Source organism: Ictalurus punctatus, chromosome 7 (genome assembly GCF_001660625.3).
Source record: "Ictalurus punctatus breed USDA103 chromosome 7, Coco_2.0, whole genome shotgun sequence".
Taxonomy (NCBI): Eukaryota; Metazoa; Chordata; class Actinopteri; order Siluriformes; family Ictaluridae; genus Ictalurus; species Ictalurus punctatus.
Genome location: NC_030422.2, coordinates 12,487,600 through 12,507,599, shown reverse-complemented (window position 1 = coordinate 12,507,599; position 20,000 = coordinate 12,487,600). Strand labels below are relative to the sequence as shown.

At 41.2% G+C, this 20,000-nt stretch overlaps 3 protein-coding genes across 3 annotated transcripts in view; 1 reads left to right on the top strand and 2 right to left on the bottom strand.

Moving 5' to 3' along the window:
* Window positions 1–1,790: 1,790 nt before the first annotated feature.
* parp2 (poly (ADP-ribose) polymerase 2) lies at window positions 1,791–11,947 on the bottom strand. The gene is made up of 17 exons (XM_017471616.1): window positions 11,710–11,947; window positions 11,114–11,305; window positions 10,842–10,979; window positions 10,350–10,420; window positions 9,777–9,827; window positions 9,402–9,498; window positions 9,042–9,117; window positions 8,360–8,462; window positions 7,952–8,105; window positions 7,614–7,752; window positions 6,953–7,016; window positions 6,739–6,873; window positions 5,632–5,759; window positions 5,444–5,543; window positions 3,348–3,446; window positions 2,829–2,953; window positions 1,791–2,141 (listed from the first exon to the last, which is right to left on the bottom strand). The coding sequence occupies exons 1-17, from the start codon at window positions 11,765–11,767 to the stop codon at window positions 1,982–1,984; spliced, it is 1,890 nt and encodes a 629-aa protein (XP_017327105.1). The 5' UTR covers window positions 11,768–11,947; the 3' UTR covers window positions 1,791–1,981.
* A 237-nt stretch (window positions 11,948–12,184) lies between these two features.
* Window positions 12,185–18,873, top strand: mettl17 (methyltransferase like 17). The gene is made up of 14 exons (XM_017471618.3): window positions 12,185–12,758; window positions 13,821–13,959; window positions 14,089–14,247; window positions 14,411–14,498; window positions 14,576–14,657; window positions 14,731–14,804; window positions 15,378–15,472; window positions 15,879–15,949; window positions 17,120–17,227; window positions 17,348–17,416; window positions 17,826–17,876; window positions 17,976–18,068; window positions 18,168–18,358; window positions 18,447–18,873. The coding sequence occupies exons 1-14, from the start codon at window positions 12,681–12,683 to the stop codon at window positions 18,526–18,528; spliced, it is 1,380 nt and encodes a 459-aa protein (XP_017327107.1). The 5' UTR covers window positions 12,185–12,680; the 3' UTR covers window positions 18,529–18,873.
* Window positions 18,874–19,035: 162 nt separating this feature from the next.
* Window positions 19,036–20,000, bottom strand: part of sdr39u1 (short chain dehydrogenase/reductase family 39U, member 1) — a 3,999-nt gene continuing 3,034 nt past the window's right edge. The window contains 2 exon segments of the mRNA NM_001200421.1: window positions 19,036–19,792; window positions 19,878–20,000. The exon segment at window positions 19,878–20,000 is cut by the window's right edge and continues 30 nt beyond it. Coding sequence (NP_001187350.1) covers window positions 19,365–19,792; window positions 19,878–20,000 — 551 coding nt within the window. The 3' untranslated portion in view covers window positions 19,036–19,364.

Here is a 20,000-nt window from a genome sequence, read left to right as displayed (position 1 = left end):
TTATGGACAGCGAATGACATTATGGATTAGTTGGGTGTGTGACGTCACCGTGCATAACCAACCCCCACCCCCGTTAGTGACATCACTGTGGATAGCCCGCCCCCATCAATGACGTCACTTCACGACGGTGAAAAACACATTTCTATTAATAAAACAGCAGAGGACACACAGTGCGCTGCTACTGAGGGAAAAGTGCAGGATCCAGCTCATCCTAATCATAAGAATGTTTTATATTAAGTGCTTCAAATGTTTATTAATGTGTATTAGCGTGTATTAATGTGTATTTGCATGTATTAGCGTCTATTAACGTGTATTAGCGTGTATTCGCGTCTATTAAAGTGTATTAGCGTGTATTAACGTGTATTAACATCTATTAGCATGTATTAACGTGTATTGTCGTATATTAACATGTATTAGCGTGTATCAACGTGACTCGTCGTGTCAGATGCTGCGACAGACACGTGCAGTTTAGCGGGTTCCAGACGTCTTTTCTTCAGCACAAAAATGACATGTTTACCTTTATATCCTTATCTGTAATTGTTAGAAATTCACACCAGTATTTAAATTATACATAAAGTCTCGTCCTGACAGCGAGCGAGCCTCCGTTAAACTTCACTGAATGAGCGTGAGTCCACGCATGCGCACCTCAATCACACAGCACGCGATAGAAAGGAAGCGCAATAACTCCGACTAAACTATTCATTCTGATCAAATATGTAGTCTGATGCAATATTTATCGATATTTACAAACTAAAGTGCTGGTGTGTTTGTGAGAGCGTAACTGTAATGGGGTTAAAACGTGTAATTGTATATAAATGTAAGACGTGGTACACTTACAGAATAAAGAAACGTTACTGTGTTCAGACGAGTCAATGTGTGTGTTACTACAGAATATTCAACCTCTTACCAGTTAACACTTAGTTTCTGCTTTTGTTTTTATTCTTTAGCGTTTTTAATATAGTGATTTAACTTCTGCTTTAAACTTCTGCTTTACAGCTCTTTTTCTGTTTTCAAAATATGTTAATAATTAAAAAAAAAAAAAAAAACCTGCACAGTGTATAGCATAGCCCACATTTACATTTAATACCTTTATCATAACCTTCTATTTACACAGTGTGTGGACAACGTCAAGCAGAATGTGAAATAAAAACGGGCCTTTTAATCCAATAGATTAAACGAAGAAATACTCGACAGATTAATCAATCATCAAAATAATCATTAGTTGCAGCCCTAATTTAAATCAGTGTCACTTAATCCACATAATGGAGGTAAGTACAGATGCAAATGCAGTTAATGACTTATTTGAGAGTGGCAGGCATACAAGTCCAAATCATGAGACAAAAGCGTGGTCAAAAACAGGCAATAGGTCAGGCGATCTGCAAACAGGCATAAACAAGGCAAGGAAAGAATTGAGAACGAGAAACTAGAAACAAGGTCAAAGTACATCAATCGAAACGATCAACAGGGTAAGAGCAGTTGGTAAGGTGATAACACTCAATACTTCGCAAAGTCTGGTGTTCAAAAAGTCAATTTTATAGTGTGGAGTGAGCGAGTGTGAGACTGGCAACAGGTGTGTGTGAGATTAGAATTCCAGAGAAGGTGAACCTGTGAGTGGGAAGTGTAGTCACGTTTGTAGGCCGCAGTGCAGGATGGGAAATGTTGTCACTGGTTTGGTGTGATATGACAATCAGGTTATATTACTCCGCCTCCTCCATTTGTATATTTACAAAACTTTCACACATGAACCTCGTTAGGTAAAAATATTAAAACTAATAAAACACAGAACACGATACAGTTGGAAAATGTTTATTTAAAAATGCCTTTAATTTCATCCAAAACCTATAAAAGTAAACTGAGATTTAAAAATCTCTTCTGGGAAAAAATGTTTTTATTTTCTGTTAGAGAGAAGCAAAACATTAACAGTGCTGACAATTTCACACCAGAATTCTCTACATTCTTTCACACACACTCTCTCTCTCTCTCACCACAGTGCTGAGTAGTTAAACTGGATCCTCAGCAGGTATTTCATGCGTATCTGAGCAGGGTTATACACCACAAACTCGTTATACAGGAGTGCGTATCGTCCACTGTCTCCCACACCGTCTTTCACTCCGGGACCCAGAGGAACCGTCACACCATCCCTGAGGAACCAGAAGCAGAACCACTTTCTGTTTATATGAACAGCTCAGAATAAAAACAAGCATGAAATAGAAGAAAATGAATTCTTTCAGGGCAACGTCTCCAGCTCCACCGAGTAAAACCCACAGAAAACCCCCTGAACATGAAACTTCAACTCATTCACTGGAGGTCGTCTTCTGAACTACCAGCTCCTTCCCTGTTTACAGAGTGATGTCACATCAAAATGGCGGCTCACGATGGAAAGTTCCTCTTCTCTACTGTTTAAATGAATTTATAGCAGCACTGAGTTTAGATCAGGTCTTAGATCAGATATACAGACACAGCACTCAGCTAAATCTGTAACCCTAATAATTATGGTTCTGAGGAGCTAATCATCAGCATTAGAGTTATTGCTAACGTTAGCCGGTTAGCTTGTTGCTAAGCTACTCGCTATGGTCCGCTGTTGTTGCTGTGCTGCGATTTCAGTCCAGAATGTTGCCTGGATGTTTGAGTCACTACAGTAGAACAGAACTAGAACCCACTCAGGCCTGTGACTGTGAAAGTGCAGTTAACGTAGCCATTTATTAGCTTTACGCAGCTCAAATTATACTGTAAATATTTAAAAATGAAAGATGATTTATTCTCAGTACAGTTTAGACTTTAAGCAGAACAGGAAGAGGCTGAATAATCAGATTAACACCTGGACTTACAGTGTGGTGGCGTTTTTGGGGTCAGGGGCAGTCTGGCCCAAGCCTTTAGTGCTGTGTTTCCCAGAAGGCAATTTGGCAGCATCGCAATTAGCCATCAGAAGCTCGTTACAGTCTCCGAGAGCGACCTGAGAGCACAAACACATGGTTAATATTTCACAGGGACAAGTGGAAACCATGTTTCTCTTTTTCACACCATTTAGTGGTTTTTCCTGATGATGAAAACGTGCTCAAACGTTCCCTGACGGTAGCTAGCCTGCATTAGCCTGCTGTTAAGTACGCTAGCTAGCATTACAACTGTCACTGAAGCCGAACAAAAAGCTAGCTATGTAATAGCTAGTATAAATAAGATGTTAGTGTTTATCACAGTATTGTCAGTGCCATGGCTGGAACCCAGCGCTGAGCGACTGTCACTGTGTGAAATCACTGTGTGAAATAAAAGGCGATTAAGGTGGCTTTTTTAAGGAAGTAAAATAAGATCACTCGCATGGTGTCACTCAGGTTTCTGCTCAAGTCACACACCTCACTCAGTAAGAGTAATCCCACGTTGTTCTTCGGACTGGGGAAACAGTAGTTAGCGCTCTTAGACGACATGTCGGCAAAATAAATCCCTTTACCAAACTACAGACACAAAAAACACAAAAATAACCAAAACACAGCTGTTACATTTCACACCATGATATTTATTCCTCATTTATTACGATATACAGTAAATACCACCATCATATTGTTTCACAGTGCACTGACTTCTGTATTCTGATTGGTCAGAAGGTGTTGATTAGTTTTCTATAACAGCAGATCTGACAGTAGCGCAGGTTTATATTAATGCGCTCGTTAAATACGTTATGGTTTCTATAGTAACGGCTCATTTACAGGGACTTGTACAGTGGACGTGCCACTGATAATAAACAGTTTAAAAACTGTGTGGCTTTTGATGTGACAAGGTTTTCTGTAAGGAGAAATGTGCTTATATAACATGTATGGAAGCAGTCTCAAGTGTCAGCGCTGTGTAACAGGCAGAGGTAAAGCTGTAACTTTAAGTTTTCCCACATCTTCAAGGCAGAAGAGTTTACACTTCTTTACTGTTTCTCACTAACACTACAAACTGTGATTTTTTTTGTCTTATAAACTTAAAGAGAGAGAATAAAGACAGGGAATAGAGAGAGGGAATTGAGAGAGTAGAGAGAGAGAATAGAGAGAGAGAATAGAGAGAGGGAATAGAGAGAGAATAGAGAGAGGGAAAAGAGATAGAGAATAGAGAGAGGGAATAGAGAGAGGGAATAGAGAGAGAATACAGAGAGGGAATACAGATAGAATAGAGAGAGGGAATACAGATAGAATAGAGAGATAGAATAGAGAGAGGGAATAGAGAGGGAATGGAGAGAGAATAGAGAGAGGGAATAGAGAGGGAATAGAGAGAGAGAATAGAGAGGGAATAGAGAAAGAGAGAGAATAGAAAGGGAATAGAGAGATAGAATAGAGAGAGGGAATAGAGAGAGGGAATAGAGATAGAATAGAGAGAGGGAATACAGAGAGAATAGAGAGGGAATAGAGAGAGAGAATAGAGAGAGGGAATAGAGATAGAATAGAGAGGGAATAGAGAGAGAATAGGGAGAAGGAATAGAGAGAGAGAATAGAGAGGGAATAGAGAGGGGGAATAGAGAGGGAATATAGAGAGAGAATAGAGAGGGAATAGAGAGAGGGAATACAGATAGAACAGAGAGATAGAATAGAGAGAGGGAATAGAGAGGGAATAGAGAGAGAGAATAGAGTGAGGGAATAGAGAGAGAATAGAGAGAGGGAATAGAGAGAGGGAACAGAGAGAGGGAATAGAGAGAGGGAATAGAGAGGGAATAGAGAGGGAATAGAGAGGGGGAATAGAGAGGGAATATAGAGAGAGAATAGAGAGGGAATAGAGAGAGGGAATACAGATAGAACAGAGAGATAGAATAGAGAGAGGGAATAGAGAGAATAGAGAGAGGGAATACAGATAGAACAGAGAGATAGAATAGAGAGAGAGAATAGAGAGATAGAATAGAGAGAGGGAATAGAGAGAGGGAATAGAGAGAGAGAATAGAGTGAGGGAATAGAGAGAGAATAGAGAGAGGGAATAGAGAGGGAATAGAGAGAGAGAATAGAGTGAGGGAATAGAGAGAGAATAGAGAGAGGGAATAGAGAGAGGGAACAGAGAGAGGGAATAGAGAGAGGGAATAGAGAGAGGGCAGGTGAGGGGGCGAGTGTTTATAGTTCCTGCAATGTAAGTGACAACAAGAACGGGACGTTCCACAACATAATATGTAACTATAAACAGATAAAAAGTACGACGTGGTGTTCTTCAACAAATAAAAAAGCTGTAATTGTGTGTGAGTTGCTGTGGTGTAAGAGGAATAAAGCACTTGATGTCGTGCTGTTAGAGGAAAATAATCAACATCAGGTGGTAAAAGTAACTCTGCTTCATCAGAGCATCCTGTCACTCAGTATTTTACTGTAACACATACACACAGTGTTTATTACTTACTGTACTTACTGTGTGATGGATTAACTGGTGTATAATTAAAATATTGTGTTGCTATATAACGTATTATTGTATTTATATACACACTCAGTGTGTTTCTCACCATGTAGCCGGTGACTGGAGCTTCAGGAGGAGCCACTCGGAGACCCTGACTGAGAATCCCGACCCAGTTAGACAGACGAGAACCATGCCACAGCAGCGTCCTGACTCACACACACATTATTATGTGCTTTATTAGCACCAAAATAATAAGAATAATAGAAGTGTGAAATGGTTCAGTACGTATGTTACCTGTTGTGCAGGTCAGGCAGGAAGTTGTCTTTCTCTCCGTCTCGCTCTACACTAAAGATGTCCAGCACAGTCATGGTGTAATCATTATGAGTGTCTGCGTGAGTCGACAGCAGATATTTCACGATCACCTAAAACATTACAGCTTAATTTAATTCTGCATTCAACAACACAGACTGAGAGAGAGAGAGACAGAGAGAGAGAGAGAGAAAGAACAGGACAGAGAGAGGGGGAGACAGAGAGAGGGAGAGGGAAAGAGAGAGAGAGAGAGAGAAAGAACAGGAGAGAGAGAGGGGGAGACAGAGAGAGGGAGAGAGAGACGGGGAGAGGGAGCGAGAGAGAGAGAGAGAGAAAGAACAGGAGAGAGAGAGGGGGAGACAGAGAGAGGGAGAGAGAGACGGGGAGAGGGAGCGAGAGAGAGAGAGAGAGAAAGAACAGGAGAGAGAGAGGGGGAGACAGAGAGAGGGAGAGAGAGACGGGGGGAGAGGGAAAGAGAGAGAGAGAGAGAGAGAGAGAGAAAGAACAGGAGAGAGAGAGGGGGAGACAGAGAGAGGGAGAGAGAGACGGGGGGAGAGGGAGAGAGACAGAGAGAAGGGGGGACAGAGAGAGAAAACAGCATTTTTTACTGCATAAGTAACTGATGCGCATTTTATGGGTAAAAAGCAGTCGCATGGAAACAGTAAATATCACACTTTTTTACACACTTTCACTTTGTCGATAACAGAAATGCTCAAAAAGTGGATGGAAACTTGGCAAATGATAACAAGAACTCAACATCCATTCTCTTCTCTCTTCTGGAATACTCTTCTGTGTTTACACTGCTTTTCAAAACAGCTTTCTGTGCTATAGCGCCACCTATCTCGCCCTTTTGTGCAACAGCAGCATCTCCGGGCATGTGATCTAAAGCTCAAATCTAATTGGACAGCCCATTTCGTTGCAGAGTGGCAGGGGAAAAAAAAGTGTCGCTTTGTCACGCAGTGAATGATCCGCCTGGGTGTGAACAGATCCATAGAGATCTACTGTTTCTATTCAAGAGCGTCCTCACGTGGACGTGTGGTTTTGCACAGGCTCTGGGGTTAGATGTCTCTGTGTGTGTGTGTGTGTGTGTACCTGATACTCGTGTGTGTGAGAATCAAGAGGTTGGAGGTGACACTTCAGAGAGGTGTAGTGTTTATCCAGAGGATTTTCATCATTCAATGATCCGGACTGTACCATCTTCACTGCTATCTGTATATCACACAGAGCCTGAGAGGGGGGGGGGGGGGGGGGGGTAAGTAGTGTGATGTGTGTGATGTGTGTGATGTGTGTGATGTGTGTGTTTTACCTCCAGCAGAGCGATTTTCTCCTTTAGATCCTCCTCACTGCGGATGATGGGAGGAGTTCGCAAACTAGTAAATAAAAAAAACCACAGTAACATTACACAACTCACAACCACAGGGTTCTCGCTAGAACCTCAACCCAAATCCTAAAGCCACAGACAATGTTTCTTATTTACATTTTAGAATTCACAAAAAGTGCAGTGTAGTGTAGTGTTATGTTGTATAGTGTTGTGTAGTGTTGTGTAATGTTGTATAGCATAGTGTTGTGCAATGTTGTGTAGTGCAGTGTTATGTAGTATAGTGTTGTGTAGTGTTGTATAGTATAGTGTTGTGTAATATGTAGCGTAGTGCAGTGTTATGTTGTATAGTGTTGTGTAGTATTGTATAGTGTAGTGTTGTATAGTGTAATGGAGTGTAATGTGTTGTGCAGTACAGTGTTTTGTAGTATAGTGTAGTGTTGTATAGTGTTGTGTAGTATAGTTTAGTGTTGTGCAGTGAACTGTAGTATAGTGTAGTGTTGTGTAGTGTTTTGTAGTATAGTGTAGTGTTGTGTAGTGTAGTGTAGTGTTTTGTAGTATAGTGTAGTGTAGTGTTTTGTAGTATAATGTATTGTAGTGTTGTGTAGTATAGTATAGTGTACTGTTGTGTAGTGTAGTGTTGTGTTACCCGAAGTCGTGTGGTATGCGAGTGTAAAACTGGTTGCAAGCCTCCAAAAGCTCTTTACTGTTGCTTTTCTTTTTCAGACACTGTTCAATTCTCTTCAGAGAGGAGTATCCTGCTCGGATCTGCTCCACCGTCAGCTTTCCTAACACACACATCACACATACACATCACACACACACACACACATATACACACAAACACACACCACATATATCAAACATTTATGACTGATTAAAGGGAAAGTTCAACAGTCTTGTGTACAGTGAGGATGCAGATCTGGGTGTCAGAACCATACGTGAGGAATTAGAGAGGAACATACACACACACGCACACACACTGACCGAGAGGAGCTTTTTTAATGTCGAACTTCATCTCAAGCACACACTCCTCCATGGCTTTAATGTCACAGATCAGCTCCATGAGAGACTGAAGTCTGACATCCAGCTGTGACGGTTTCTTCTCAGAAGGAGTTGACATCAGTGCTGTGCTCTCCTCCTGCAGGAAATACATCACCAATAAGTACAGACTGCAGCAAGGACACTCAATTTAGCCTTCATTCAAAGAAAGGAAGAAAGAAAGAAAAAGGCTGTTTCAGCTCAGAGTCTCCCCCTAGTGGACAGAGTGTTAAACCCTCACTGTGTGAACAGAAGCCTGTTTAAGAATTGAAAGGTGTTTTTAAATGCTAGTGTCATTACAGGTTTATAAACATGTTTAAATAAAAGTTTGTTAACCATGTGTGTTTTTCTCACTTTGTCATGCGAGCTGTAGTCCATGAACACCATGTCGTATTTTCCAGGAACTTTCTCGAAGTTTGCTCGATGTGTCCACTCGTTTTTAGTCTTATCAAAGAACCTGAGCAGAAATCATTCACAATTACAAACACAAACACCAACAAAGAATTCCTCAATTAAATATACTATAAGGTCAGAAGTATGTGCACCCCTGACCATCTCACACACATCTGTGCTTCCTCCACAAACTGTTACCACAACGTGGGAAGCACACAGTGGTATGGAGGGTCTCTATACGCTGTAGTTTTACAATTTCCCTTCCCTTTAACCCAGGCCTGTTCACACAACATCAGCGCCTGACCTCAACCTCACTAATGCTCTTGTAGCTGAGTGAACACAAAACCCCACAGCCAAACCCAGAAATCTAGTGGCAAGCCTTCCCAGAAGAGTGGAGCGCATTATAACATTAAAGGGGGAATAAATAAATCTGGAATGAAACGTTCACAACAAGCACATATGGGTGTGATGGTCAGGGGTGCACATACTTCTGGCCATATAGTGCACATTCAATTATCTTTAATGACTTCTATATTAATCTTCTATGTTACATTTTCCTCACATTAATATTTTACCTTCATTTCATCCAAACTTCTGTACAGTTTTATTCAGTCTTTCATTAAAAAGTGTTTGAAGGAATTACTTTTTATTAAAGACGTCTTTGGCTTTAGCGAGATCTGCACCACATGACACCAAACTGTTCTGTCCGACTTTTCCCACTGTGGAGGAAGAGAACCAGGAGAACCCCAGCGCGGGTCAGAGAGCAGAGTGATGAGGATGAAGAAATAAATAGTACATTAATAATGAATACTGTAGTGTAGCGAGCTGACGTCAGTGCTGCTAAAGGCTGATAGCAAAGCAGGCAACATAATGTTTAATGTGAGGTTCTAGAACTCTGAGCTGATTGATGTATAGCTCTAGAACATCAGCTGGTTACATGGTGGTAGAATCATAATGATATGGTGGACGTAGATGGGTTCTGTGTGTGAGGAGGTTATCTCACCTCTCCCCCACCTCATCCACACGCTGTAGACCTGGGCCTGGTCGTCCTGCAGCAGCTGGATCAGGTAGTACTTATTATTGTTAAACTGCAGGTTGGTCTGAAACCCAGTGGAACACATGGTATTAAAGAGAACATGAGATTAGTGTCAGTGTGAGGAAACACCGCTCTGTGGAGTCATTAATGTCATCCTACGCTTGAACACTTTACTGTAGTGAGGTTACTGTAACGTCCACAATGACAACACAGCCGTGACCTACTCACGGAAAGGAAAACTCAGTGGAAAAGAGTGACAGCACACCGTGTTAACCGGCACTCGCTAAACTGGCACTCACTTAACCAGCACTCAGTCACCCTGACTGAGATAACAGCACTCACCTGGTTTAGCATGACATCATACACGTCGTTCCCCTCGCTGTAGACATGAGCCTGCAGAGACAAAAACATACATCATTTGATTTTCTGCACCCTACACACTAGGCCCTACACACTACACCCTGGCAGGGTACAAACACACTACAGTTGAGCTTTAGAGTCCTTTCACTTGTCTGAAGAAGAAATGGAAAGTGTCGTGTCAGAACATCTATATAGCACAAGAGATTACTAATGTCAGCTGGGGGGGCGGGGTTAATATAAAAGTTCAAAGACAGTTTTCACTGTGGGGGTAAAAAACCCTGCACTTCTGGTGTATTTTGAGTGATCACTTGTAGCAGTGTACTCTGAGGGTAAAGTGTGAAGCTCCTACACAGAATGTGTAAAGGTTAGCAAGTCTGTTTTCATACACAAGTAAAGTAGTGCACTACAAGGGGCATAAAATAATTGCTTATATACCTTTAGCTAGTGCACTATAGAGGCTATAAAATAATCCACTAAATAGTGTATAAAATAGCACCCTACATAGTGCACGCTCTGGCTGCTGTACGATAAAACAGTGTGTGGTGAAATCATTACCTTCCCCAGTTTGTGTTTACACTCCACATCAACTGGAGCTTTCCCCTTCATCACCACCGTCTTCACCACTTCTACACACACACACACACACACAATGATGTGTGCATTGGGATGATGATGTTAGTGATGATAAGGTCTACACTGTGATAAACGATACACTGACACATTTCGTTATACTGTCAGTGCTTTAATAATACAGAGTGTCAGCACCGTTACAGCACTTATTTGCCTCCCCCCCTCCACCCCACACACACAGATTTACCCTCTCCCCCTGTTGACAGGAGTGTGGGTGTGTGTGTGAGAGAGGTAGAGGAGAGCTGATTAGTGTTTATTAACTGGTATAATGTTATATATGTGTTATTTCATTATTAGTATTATTATTATTACAATAAATCTGCAGTAAAACCATTCATTACTCAAACACTCTGTTACAGTGGTGTGTGTGTCTCCTTTATTCCCGTGTTGAAGTGTGTATTTAGGAAGAAACAACACCTTTACTCTCCGTCTCCTTAGTGTCTTCACACTTCTTCACTCCTCCTCGTCTCTTTTTAGTGACCGGCTTCTCCTCCTCTTCCTCCCCTTCCTCCTTAATCCTGAGACCACTCGACCCCTCACCTTCATCCACACACACTGTGAGGAGACAGAGACAGTGTGTGAGGTGTGTGTAATAGGGAGTGTGTGTGAGTAATGAGGAGTTTGTTTGAGGTGTATGTGTGTGTGTGAAGTGTGCATGATCAAGAGTTTGAGGTGTGTGTGTTTCTCACCTGACTTGCGTATTTTACGGTGGTATTTAGTTACAGTGTTGGTCTGCATCATCTTCACCAGGTCCAGGTCGTATCCTGGGCCGAGCGACAGAGACACACACTTCTTCCCAGCCTGGAACGCCGTGGTGATCTCAGCACACACTGCAGGGGGGTACGGCACCCACTGTCCATCATCATCCTGCCACGCCCACTCTACACACACACACACACACACACACACACACACACCATCATTACTCGTTCATCAGTCCGAGTTCAAGAATGAGCCTTAAGTCACATTTCTGACCTGTTTAAATGTACAGAGTTCCACACACCTGTTGTGTTTATATACACACTTATACATTCACTACTCTACAGACTTCACCAACCCTGTGTACATAAAACTAGTGGTAAAGCTGATGAGAGGACAGGAGAGCGTGTGTGTGTATGTGAGTGTTAGTGTGTGTGTATGTGAGTGTTAGTGTTAGTGTGTGTGTGTATGTGAGTGTTAGTGTTAGTGTGTGTGTGTATGTGAGTGTTAGTGTTAGTGTGTGTGTGTATGTGAGTGTTAGTGTTAGTGTGTGTGTGTGTGTGTGTGTGTGTGTGTGTTGGCTTGCCTGTCTCCAGCTCTTCCTTCACCGCGGGTTTGTTTCTGCTGCTCCGTGTTCGCCTCATTGCTGTTACACGGCCATAAAAGTGTTAAACACGGTTATAAACTCTAATAGTTTGTACAAATGTTTATTAGAGAAGAGAATTCTGAGCTGCAGCGATAGAGTTAAGAAGCTAAAGCCAACTAATTATTAGTATCGTTAATCAGGAGCTCTTTCTGTTTGGCGCGAGAACAACCAAGATATACGGGGTGGTGACGTCATATTGGAGTCCGGAAGTGCTGTCCGATTCTTTTGTTTGTTTGTTCGTTTGTTTGTTTACTATTTTATGGCATTTATATATCGGATTGTTTCTTGGAATCGAGTTATATCACTAGGGTGTGTTCATAATTAGCGATGTTCGTTATTTTTAACTAGTTACTGTTGTGGCGAATTGTTGTAGTGGCAATCACAGTGTTAAAACCACACATCCCATAAGCCCCCGCGCAGGCGTGTCGCAAATATCCGTCAAATATCAAACTATTTTGTTTATATCATATATCGTTATCATAATGTCATTAAGATTTTTTTTATTATTCAATTATTTAAAGAGTTTTTCTTTAGCTACTTAGCTAAGCGGTTGTACAGACAACAATACCCGGATGAGAGCCCTCTATGCTCTAATATTCTCTAAACCGAGAATATTTAAATCCGCGAAAAGTTTACTATTATATTGAATAGTACGAAACGTGTTATTACATACGAAACGTGTTAATATGTGTGGCTAAATACTGTTGAATATTTCAATAACCGGCTAAACTCTGTACACTTTAGGAACTACTTGAAACTGACTCCGTGTATCTTGTCGGATTTATTTTGATGCCGTACCTCAGTGAGAGAACGTGTGGCTAGACGTCTAATTTATCTCTATCTGTAATTGTGCTGAGTTTAATACTAAAATATTAAGTTAGATATCGAATGATTTAGGAGGTGACATAGACATGTCTTATCTCTATAAGAGGTTAGGTGAAGTTTGTTGGCGGTGCAGAGCTGCTTTTCCTTTCACTCCATCCCAGCGGGTGAGTTTTATTTATTTTTACTTATCTTAAAACAAAAAGAAAAAGTGGAGCAGGGGGAGAGTAGTCTGAATTAGGTTCCGGTCACGTGGACCAGCTCACACATCGCACTCATTCGCCAGCCGCGAGCGTTTCCAAAGCCGCGCGAGAGCCGCATCAGTCGGTAACTGCACTGTATCGGCGGTTACCGACGTCTCGTGCGCTCAGCATCCCGCTATGGCTCCACAGTTTCTGTGCACTCGCTCATCTGGATCAGATGATGTCCTGTGAGGACAGCTATTGGCTCTTGTCTCAGACCTTCCCCGAGATGATTGGTGGAGTGACTAAGCACTCAGCACGTGACCTCTACAGTGAGCTTCCTCCCGCTCCGGAAGAAAAAGTGTTAGTCTCGTGCTATATAAACCCTGTGTGAGATGATATTAATCTCGGTGATGGTGTGGGTCTGAGGTGGCGAGAGAAGTTCTCACATCGAGTTTATTATGAAGTTTATATGTTTGTTTAATGTTGTTGATCTCACATTTGTTCTGAATTAGGGAAGCAGATTTACACGTACTACTCAGAACGAAGCGTAGCAGCAGAGGCTGATGGGAAATATGCAAATTAGTCTACAATGATTGGTTTAACATGATCGCTATAATAACACATTATAGCGATTCAAATACGGGCTTTATTTACTGTATTAGTATGTTATTAACTGTATTAGTATGTTAACGGTTTGAAGAATAAAACATTTCAGAGCTTGGTGAAATAAAAACCTTAGCTGGGACAGACCTGGGTATATTTCAGGTGTTATTTACTATTTAAGTTGATGATGATGATTAGTATTGGTATTATTAGCATTATTATGTAGTAATTGTTTTGAAGAATTTATTTTAAAGAATACAGTAAAATGTGGAAAATTTAAATTAGTCTTCTGTGATTGGTTAAAGTGAACAGCACATATCTGATGCTTTTTTCTACTCCAAAAGGAGTAACAATTTTTTTTTAACTCTTAATTAGTGTACTTGGTGCAGTGGTTTTATGATGAGGTGTGTGTGTGTGTGTGTGTGTGTGTGTGTGTGTCAGTGTAACTCTGCTGCAGTGCCGTTTGTCCAGCCTGAATTTCTGAGAGCATCTCCACACCGTAAACACCCCGGAGTGACCAACCTGAAAACCCTCAGACTTCCAGAGGAACTGCAGAGTGGAGCTCTGTCTGTCATCTACAGTGAGGAACACGCACGCACACGCACACACACACCATACAGTGCATGAGTGAGTGATTGAGTGAATGAATGAGTGAATATGTGATAGGTATTTGACAGATTTGTAAAATCCTCCTCTTTTCCCTGAACAGAGACGGAGGTGAAGGATCTGTCAGAGAGAGCACTCAAGCTGACGAACTTCCTGTGGAGCAGGAAACGAGCGGTTGAGAGCCATGAGCTGAGAGAGAGAGCCATCACTCTGGAGAAAAAGTGGAAGGAGGAGGTGGGGGAGGAGGATGAGCGACTGAGCGGTGAGAGAGAAATAGCTCAAATTTAAACAGTGCATAAACCTCCAGTTTAGCATCCAGCTAACTCTTTTGGACAAACCGCTGCTTTAAGAGTTGAAGATCACACATAAGTGAAATGTGTGTTTGTGTGTGTGTGTGTGTGTGTTTGTGTGTGTGTGTGTTTCAGATGAAAACCATGTCTCCTTCGAGTCTCGAATCCGGATGAAAGTTTTATCTGAACTGAAGAGAACGACGTACCACTGGACACCTCTAAAGTACAATTTATTTATTTATTTGTATGTTTGTTTGTTTTTTCTTCTTTGTTGTGTGAGCGCTCTTCTCCGGCCTACAGGTACGACACTGATCTCGGGGTGGTGTACATGGCCGCCAGATTAGCAGGTGGCTACGCTGCAGTGATGAGGGCTCTTAATGAGGTAACACACACACACACACACACACACACACACACACTCTGCAGCCTTTAACACACTTCTGTGTAATGTGCAGATAAAGAAGAGAGACGCCTCCTTCACCCCTCACTCACTGCTGGACTTCGGCTCTGGACTCGGCACGGCTGTTTGGTGACCACAACTTTTTATTATAATCACTATATTCTTACTTTTATTCACAGGTTAACCTGTGTGTTATATTTCAGTAAGCATGTGCGTGAGACGTGCGTGAGACATGTTCCTGTTTCAATTTTTCTTCAGTCCACTCTGAACTGTTTGATTATATTTGAGTATATATATATATATATATATATATATATATATATATATATATATATGTATATATGTACATACAAGTGTTCATGAGGACATGTTTTCAGCGTCTGGAACGTATGTATAAGAGATGTTTGGATAAAAGGACGTCTGAATAAGTGACGTGTGGATGTGAGAACGCGTGGATGAGAGAACATGTTAATAAGTGCTACTGGTTTGTTGTGTGTTTGGAGTCTAATTATCAACACATATAGTCCAAATTACTGAATCAAGACGGGCTACAGGGCTTTTTTCCTCCCTGATGTTTGAGTTAAACTTTCGGCGTTGCTCTGTCCTCTTGTTTCATTTTCATCATCTTAAAGCAATCCGCTGTGTGCGTGTGTGTGTAAGAAGTATTAATAACTGAATTGTTATTGGTGTGTATGTTTTCAGGGCCGCACACACACACTGGGGCAATTCTCTGAGGGAGTATGTGTGTGTCGATGCTTCTGCAGCCATGAACAGTCTTGCCGAGAGACTTCTAACAGGTACACACATACACACACACACACACATACACTCTCTCTCACACACACTCACATACACTCTCTCACACTCTCTCTCACACACACACACACTCTCAAACACCCTCACACAAACTATAACATTCACACACTCTAAGACTCACACACACTAGAACACACATTCTCACACACTCTCTCAAACACACACTCACACGCTAGAACACTCACGAACACTCATGCACACTATAACACTCGCACACATTCACACTTTCATGCACATTATAACAATTACACACACACTCACACTCTATAATGCACTCACACACTAACAGTCTCTAACCCACTGATACACAATTATTTTACATAATGGTAATGAAGAATAATGATGGGGTGATGATGAAGATGAATGATAATGTTGTTCATGTAACAGGGGGCACTGAAGGAGACAAGCCACTCATCAAACACGTTTACTTCCGTCAGTTTCTTCCCGTTTCTCCGAAGGTCAGGACACACCACAGGGGTGCCAATACTTTATAGTCACACGATACATTTTATCATAATGCACTTTTGAAACCCTGTGCTGATTGACATTCAATATTAAAAATTCAAATAAATTAATTTCCAAAATCAATGTGCTCAATGAGCAGTTTATACATAAACACATTGTAAATATACCATAAATATGCTGTAAACACATTGTAAACACACCATAAACATATTGTAAATATACCATAAACATGCTGTAAACGAATCGTAAACACGCTGTAAACACATCGTAAATATACCATAAACATGCTGTAAACGCATCGTAAACACACCATAAATATACCATAAACATGCTGTAAAGACATCGTAAATATACCATAAACTTGCTCTAAACACATCGTAAATATACCATAAACATGCTGTAAACACATTGTAAACACACCGTAAACCTGCTGTAAAGACATCGTAAATATACCATAAACATGCTGTAAACACACTGTAAACATGCTATAAACACATCGTAAACACCGTAAACATGCCGTAAACACATCGTAAATTTACCATAAAAATTCTGTAAACACATTGTAAATATACCGTAAACATGCTGTAAACATGCCTAATCACATCGTAAATATACCATAAACATGCTGTAAACACATCGTAAATATAAGGTAAACATGCTGTAAACACACCGTAAACATGCTATAAACACATCGTAAACACCGTAAATATGCCGTAAACACATCGTAAATTTACCATAAAAATTCTGTAAACACATCGTAAATATACCGTAAACATGCTGTAAACATGCCTAATCACATTGTAAATATACCGTAAACATGCTGTAAACACATCGTAAATATACCATAAACATGTTGTAAACACGTCATAAACACACTGTAAGCACGTCGTAAAAATATACTGTAAACACACCGTAAACATATTGTAAACACGCTGTATATGTCGTAAACACACTGTAAACACGCTGTAAACATGTCGTAAACGCACTGTAAACACGTCGTAAACACACTGTAAACATGCTGTCAACACGTCATAAACACACTTAAACATGCCAGAAACACAAATAATATTCATACACAGCTCTGATCAGTGTCAGGTTTACAGGAGGACTGCTGAAATAAAACCTGTGTGTGTGTGTGTGTGTGTGTGTTCTCTCTCCTGTAGGTTCAGTCTGATTTGGTTCTTGCTGCTTTCTCTTTATCTGAGTTATCCACTCAGGAAGCACGAGAGGAGACACTGCTCACACTGTGGAGGAAAACACACTCCTACCTGGTGAGTAAAATAGCTACACACACTACACATACTCTGTACACACACACTACACAAACACTACACACACTCGACACACACTACATACTAGGGCTGGGTGATTTAATCTTTATTTCTTTTCAGGTTTTAGTGGAAAACGGAACAAAAGAAGGACATCAGATCCTCATGGAGGCCAAAGACGTCTTACTGAAGGTACGAGCCACAAAACACTCATTATTTATAGATTTATCATATAGTGTTTAACAGTTTAGTCGGGGGTTTTTTCTGACTAGATTTTTTAATTAAACTGCTTCGGTAAATATGATAAAATAAACCAAATGATAAACATGAGTTCCTCGAAATCTGAGAACTTTTTAGAAGATTTATTTTACAGGTTACTGGCATTCTTCTTCTTCTTCTTCTGAAATCTAGTTTACTGTCTAATCGTGTATGATGTTAATGTTTAAATGAATAATAAAGCATAAAATGTGAACAAATGTGATAAGCATCAACTAAATGATTATGAAATTAAACTTTTGTCCAATTTGATTTGTATTTATTTTAAATGACTGCATGATGCAGAGTAATAAAACTGTGTGTGTGTGTGTGTGTGTGTGTTCAGAGGGAAGAAAAAGTGAGTCATGATATTCGGAGGCCGGTGGTGTTCGCTCCTGTACGTCTGACACATTCACACACTTCCTCTTCTTCTAAACACCATGTTTAATTAATTTACCTTTATAGTGATTAACTCTGTGTGTGTGCGCGCACGTAGTGCACTCATCAGCAGCCATGTCCCAAATTACTGAAGCAGCCAGTCACCCCCTGCAACTTCCTGCAGCCCTACTACCCACTTCCTGTGTCTGGGGTGAGTATTACTACTACTACTATTATTATTATTATTATTATTATTATTAACTATTGTATATTAAAAGCTATTTTTGTGTGTTTATTTGTGTGTGTTCAGAACAGAGAGGCCGTGCAGGAGAAGTTCAGTTACCTGGTGGTGTCCCGCTCGGAGCTGCAGGATTCTGAGGCAGTGCAGTGGAGCAGGTTAATTTCTCAGGTCCACAGACGGCCGAGACACGTGCAGTGTCAGATCTGCTGCTCTGACGGGGAACTCAAACAGCTCGCCATTACTGCAAAGCATCATGGGAGGTACGATATAGAGTGTGTATTACCACAGCGCTTGTGTGTGTATAGGTGTTGAAGGATATTTAAGTTAATAAGTGATGTGTGTTTACAGAGACACATACCGCTGCGCTCGGAGCAGTGAGTGGGGCGACAGACTGCCCGTCATCACCAACAAGAAACTCAAACACCAGTAAACTAGAGAAACTCACGGACTCTATACCTTCCTCTCAGTTATGCTGAAAGGCTCATGAGAACCCATCAGACAGTTCTACTGGTTCCTAATGGGTTCCTGATGGTCTGTAGTGGTAGTGATGGAAGGTTCTGGTGGTATTTAACCGGAACCAGTAAATCTCTAATGGAAAACATAAAGCCACAGGCTATTACGTGATGGAAACCATTAGAGATTTACAGACTGTAATTTTCTGAAGCACATCGTATCGACATTCATGATTTACCCAGAATGCTTTGCTGCACTAAACATGGTGGATTAATTTGTTTATAAATATTAGCAATAAAACCCTTAATATTTCAGAAATGTAGCAAGTTTGGATTTTATTACCACAAGTATGTAATCTCACTTCTTGACTCTGGTAGCTAGTTAGCATGCTAATGTAGCAGGTGGCTAGCAGTTTAGTTAAGATGTTTATGCAGAAACAGGAGCAAAACACTACATATTTCAAAAACAGAACATTGAGAATTTATTATATTTATGACTTTATTTGTACTTGACAGCTGATAGCTTGCTAAATCAAATTAAAATTTCTAACTAGTTAACAGACTGCAACCTAGCTGGGTAAAAAGCCAGCTACTTATGCTGCTAGTTAGTTATAATGCTAGCAACCTAATCTCATTCCAACTCATTACAAACATGTACATAATAGCTGACTTTGCTCTGCTAGTGACATAGCATGCTAGCTCATTAGCTAACAAGCTATTTATCACAATCAGCTAGCAATTTAGCAACTCAGACAACAAAAAAACATTCACGGTGGAGTTCCGTTTATATTAATGAAACTGTGTTTAGATCAGATTAGCGTGAGAGAATCTGCCGCAGTGCCGAGGTTAAATCCGGATACTGGAACTGAAATCCTGACTGCAGGGTTCTTTTCGGAACAACTCTCTGGCCCTGTGTCAGGATGACGGCCCGGTCTCGGCCCAGAGCGGCTCTCAGGAAGAACTCAGGAACTGGAAGTAGCGTCGGCCGTTTCAGGACTCGACCCAGCTCCTGTGTGAACTGGCGGTTGGTGTTTAGAGCTGGAGCGACTCCGTTAAACACCTCCGGCTGAGAGGAAGCAGGAACGCGGGTCGAATCCAGAGAGTGAGAGATGATTCCGGCTAAATCTGAGACGTGAATCCAAGGAAATGGCTGATTTCCCGAACCCAAAGTTCCTCCTAAACCGAGCCAGAACGGAGTGAGCATCTGCTGTATCGCACCGCCGCCTCGCCCCAGGACCACTCCTGAGAGAAACAAACCCAATTAAACAGGATATGAAGAAGGGACACAGAAATGCATTATGGGAGACAGAAGTGCATTATGGGTCACCTGATCTGATGACGACTTGTCTGGTGTTTTTAGTGATGTTTTCAGGAAGTCGTCCTGCTTCCTCCCACTCCTTCACCAGCTGAGACCAAAGGTCAAAGGGCGTCCACTCACTGTCCTCTGTAT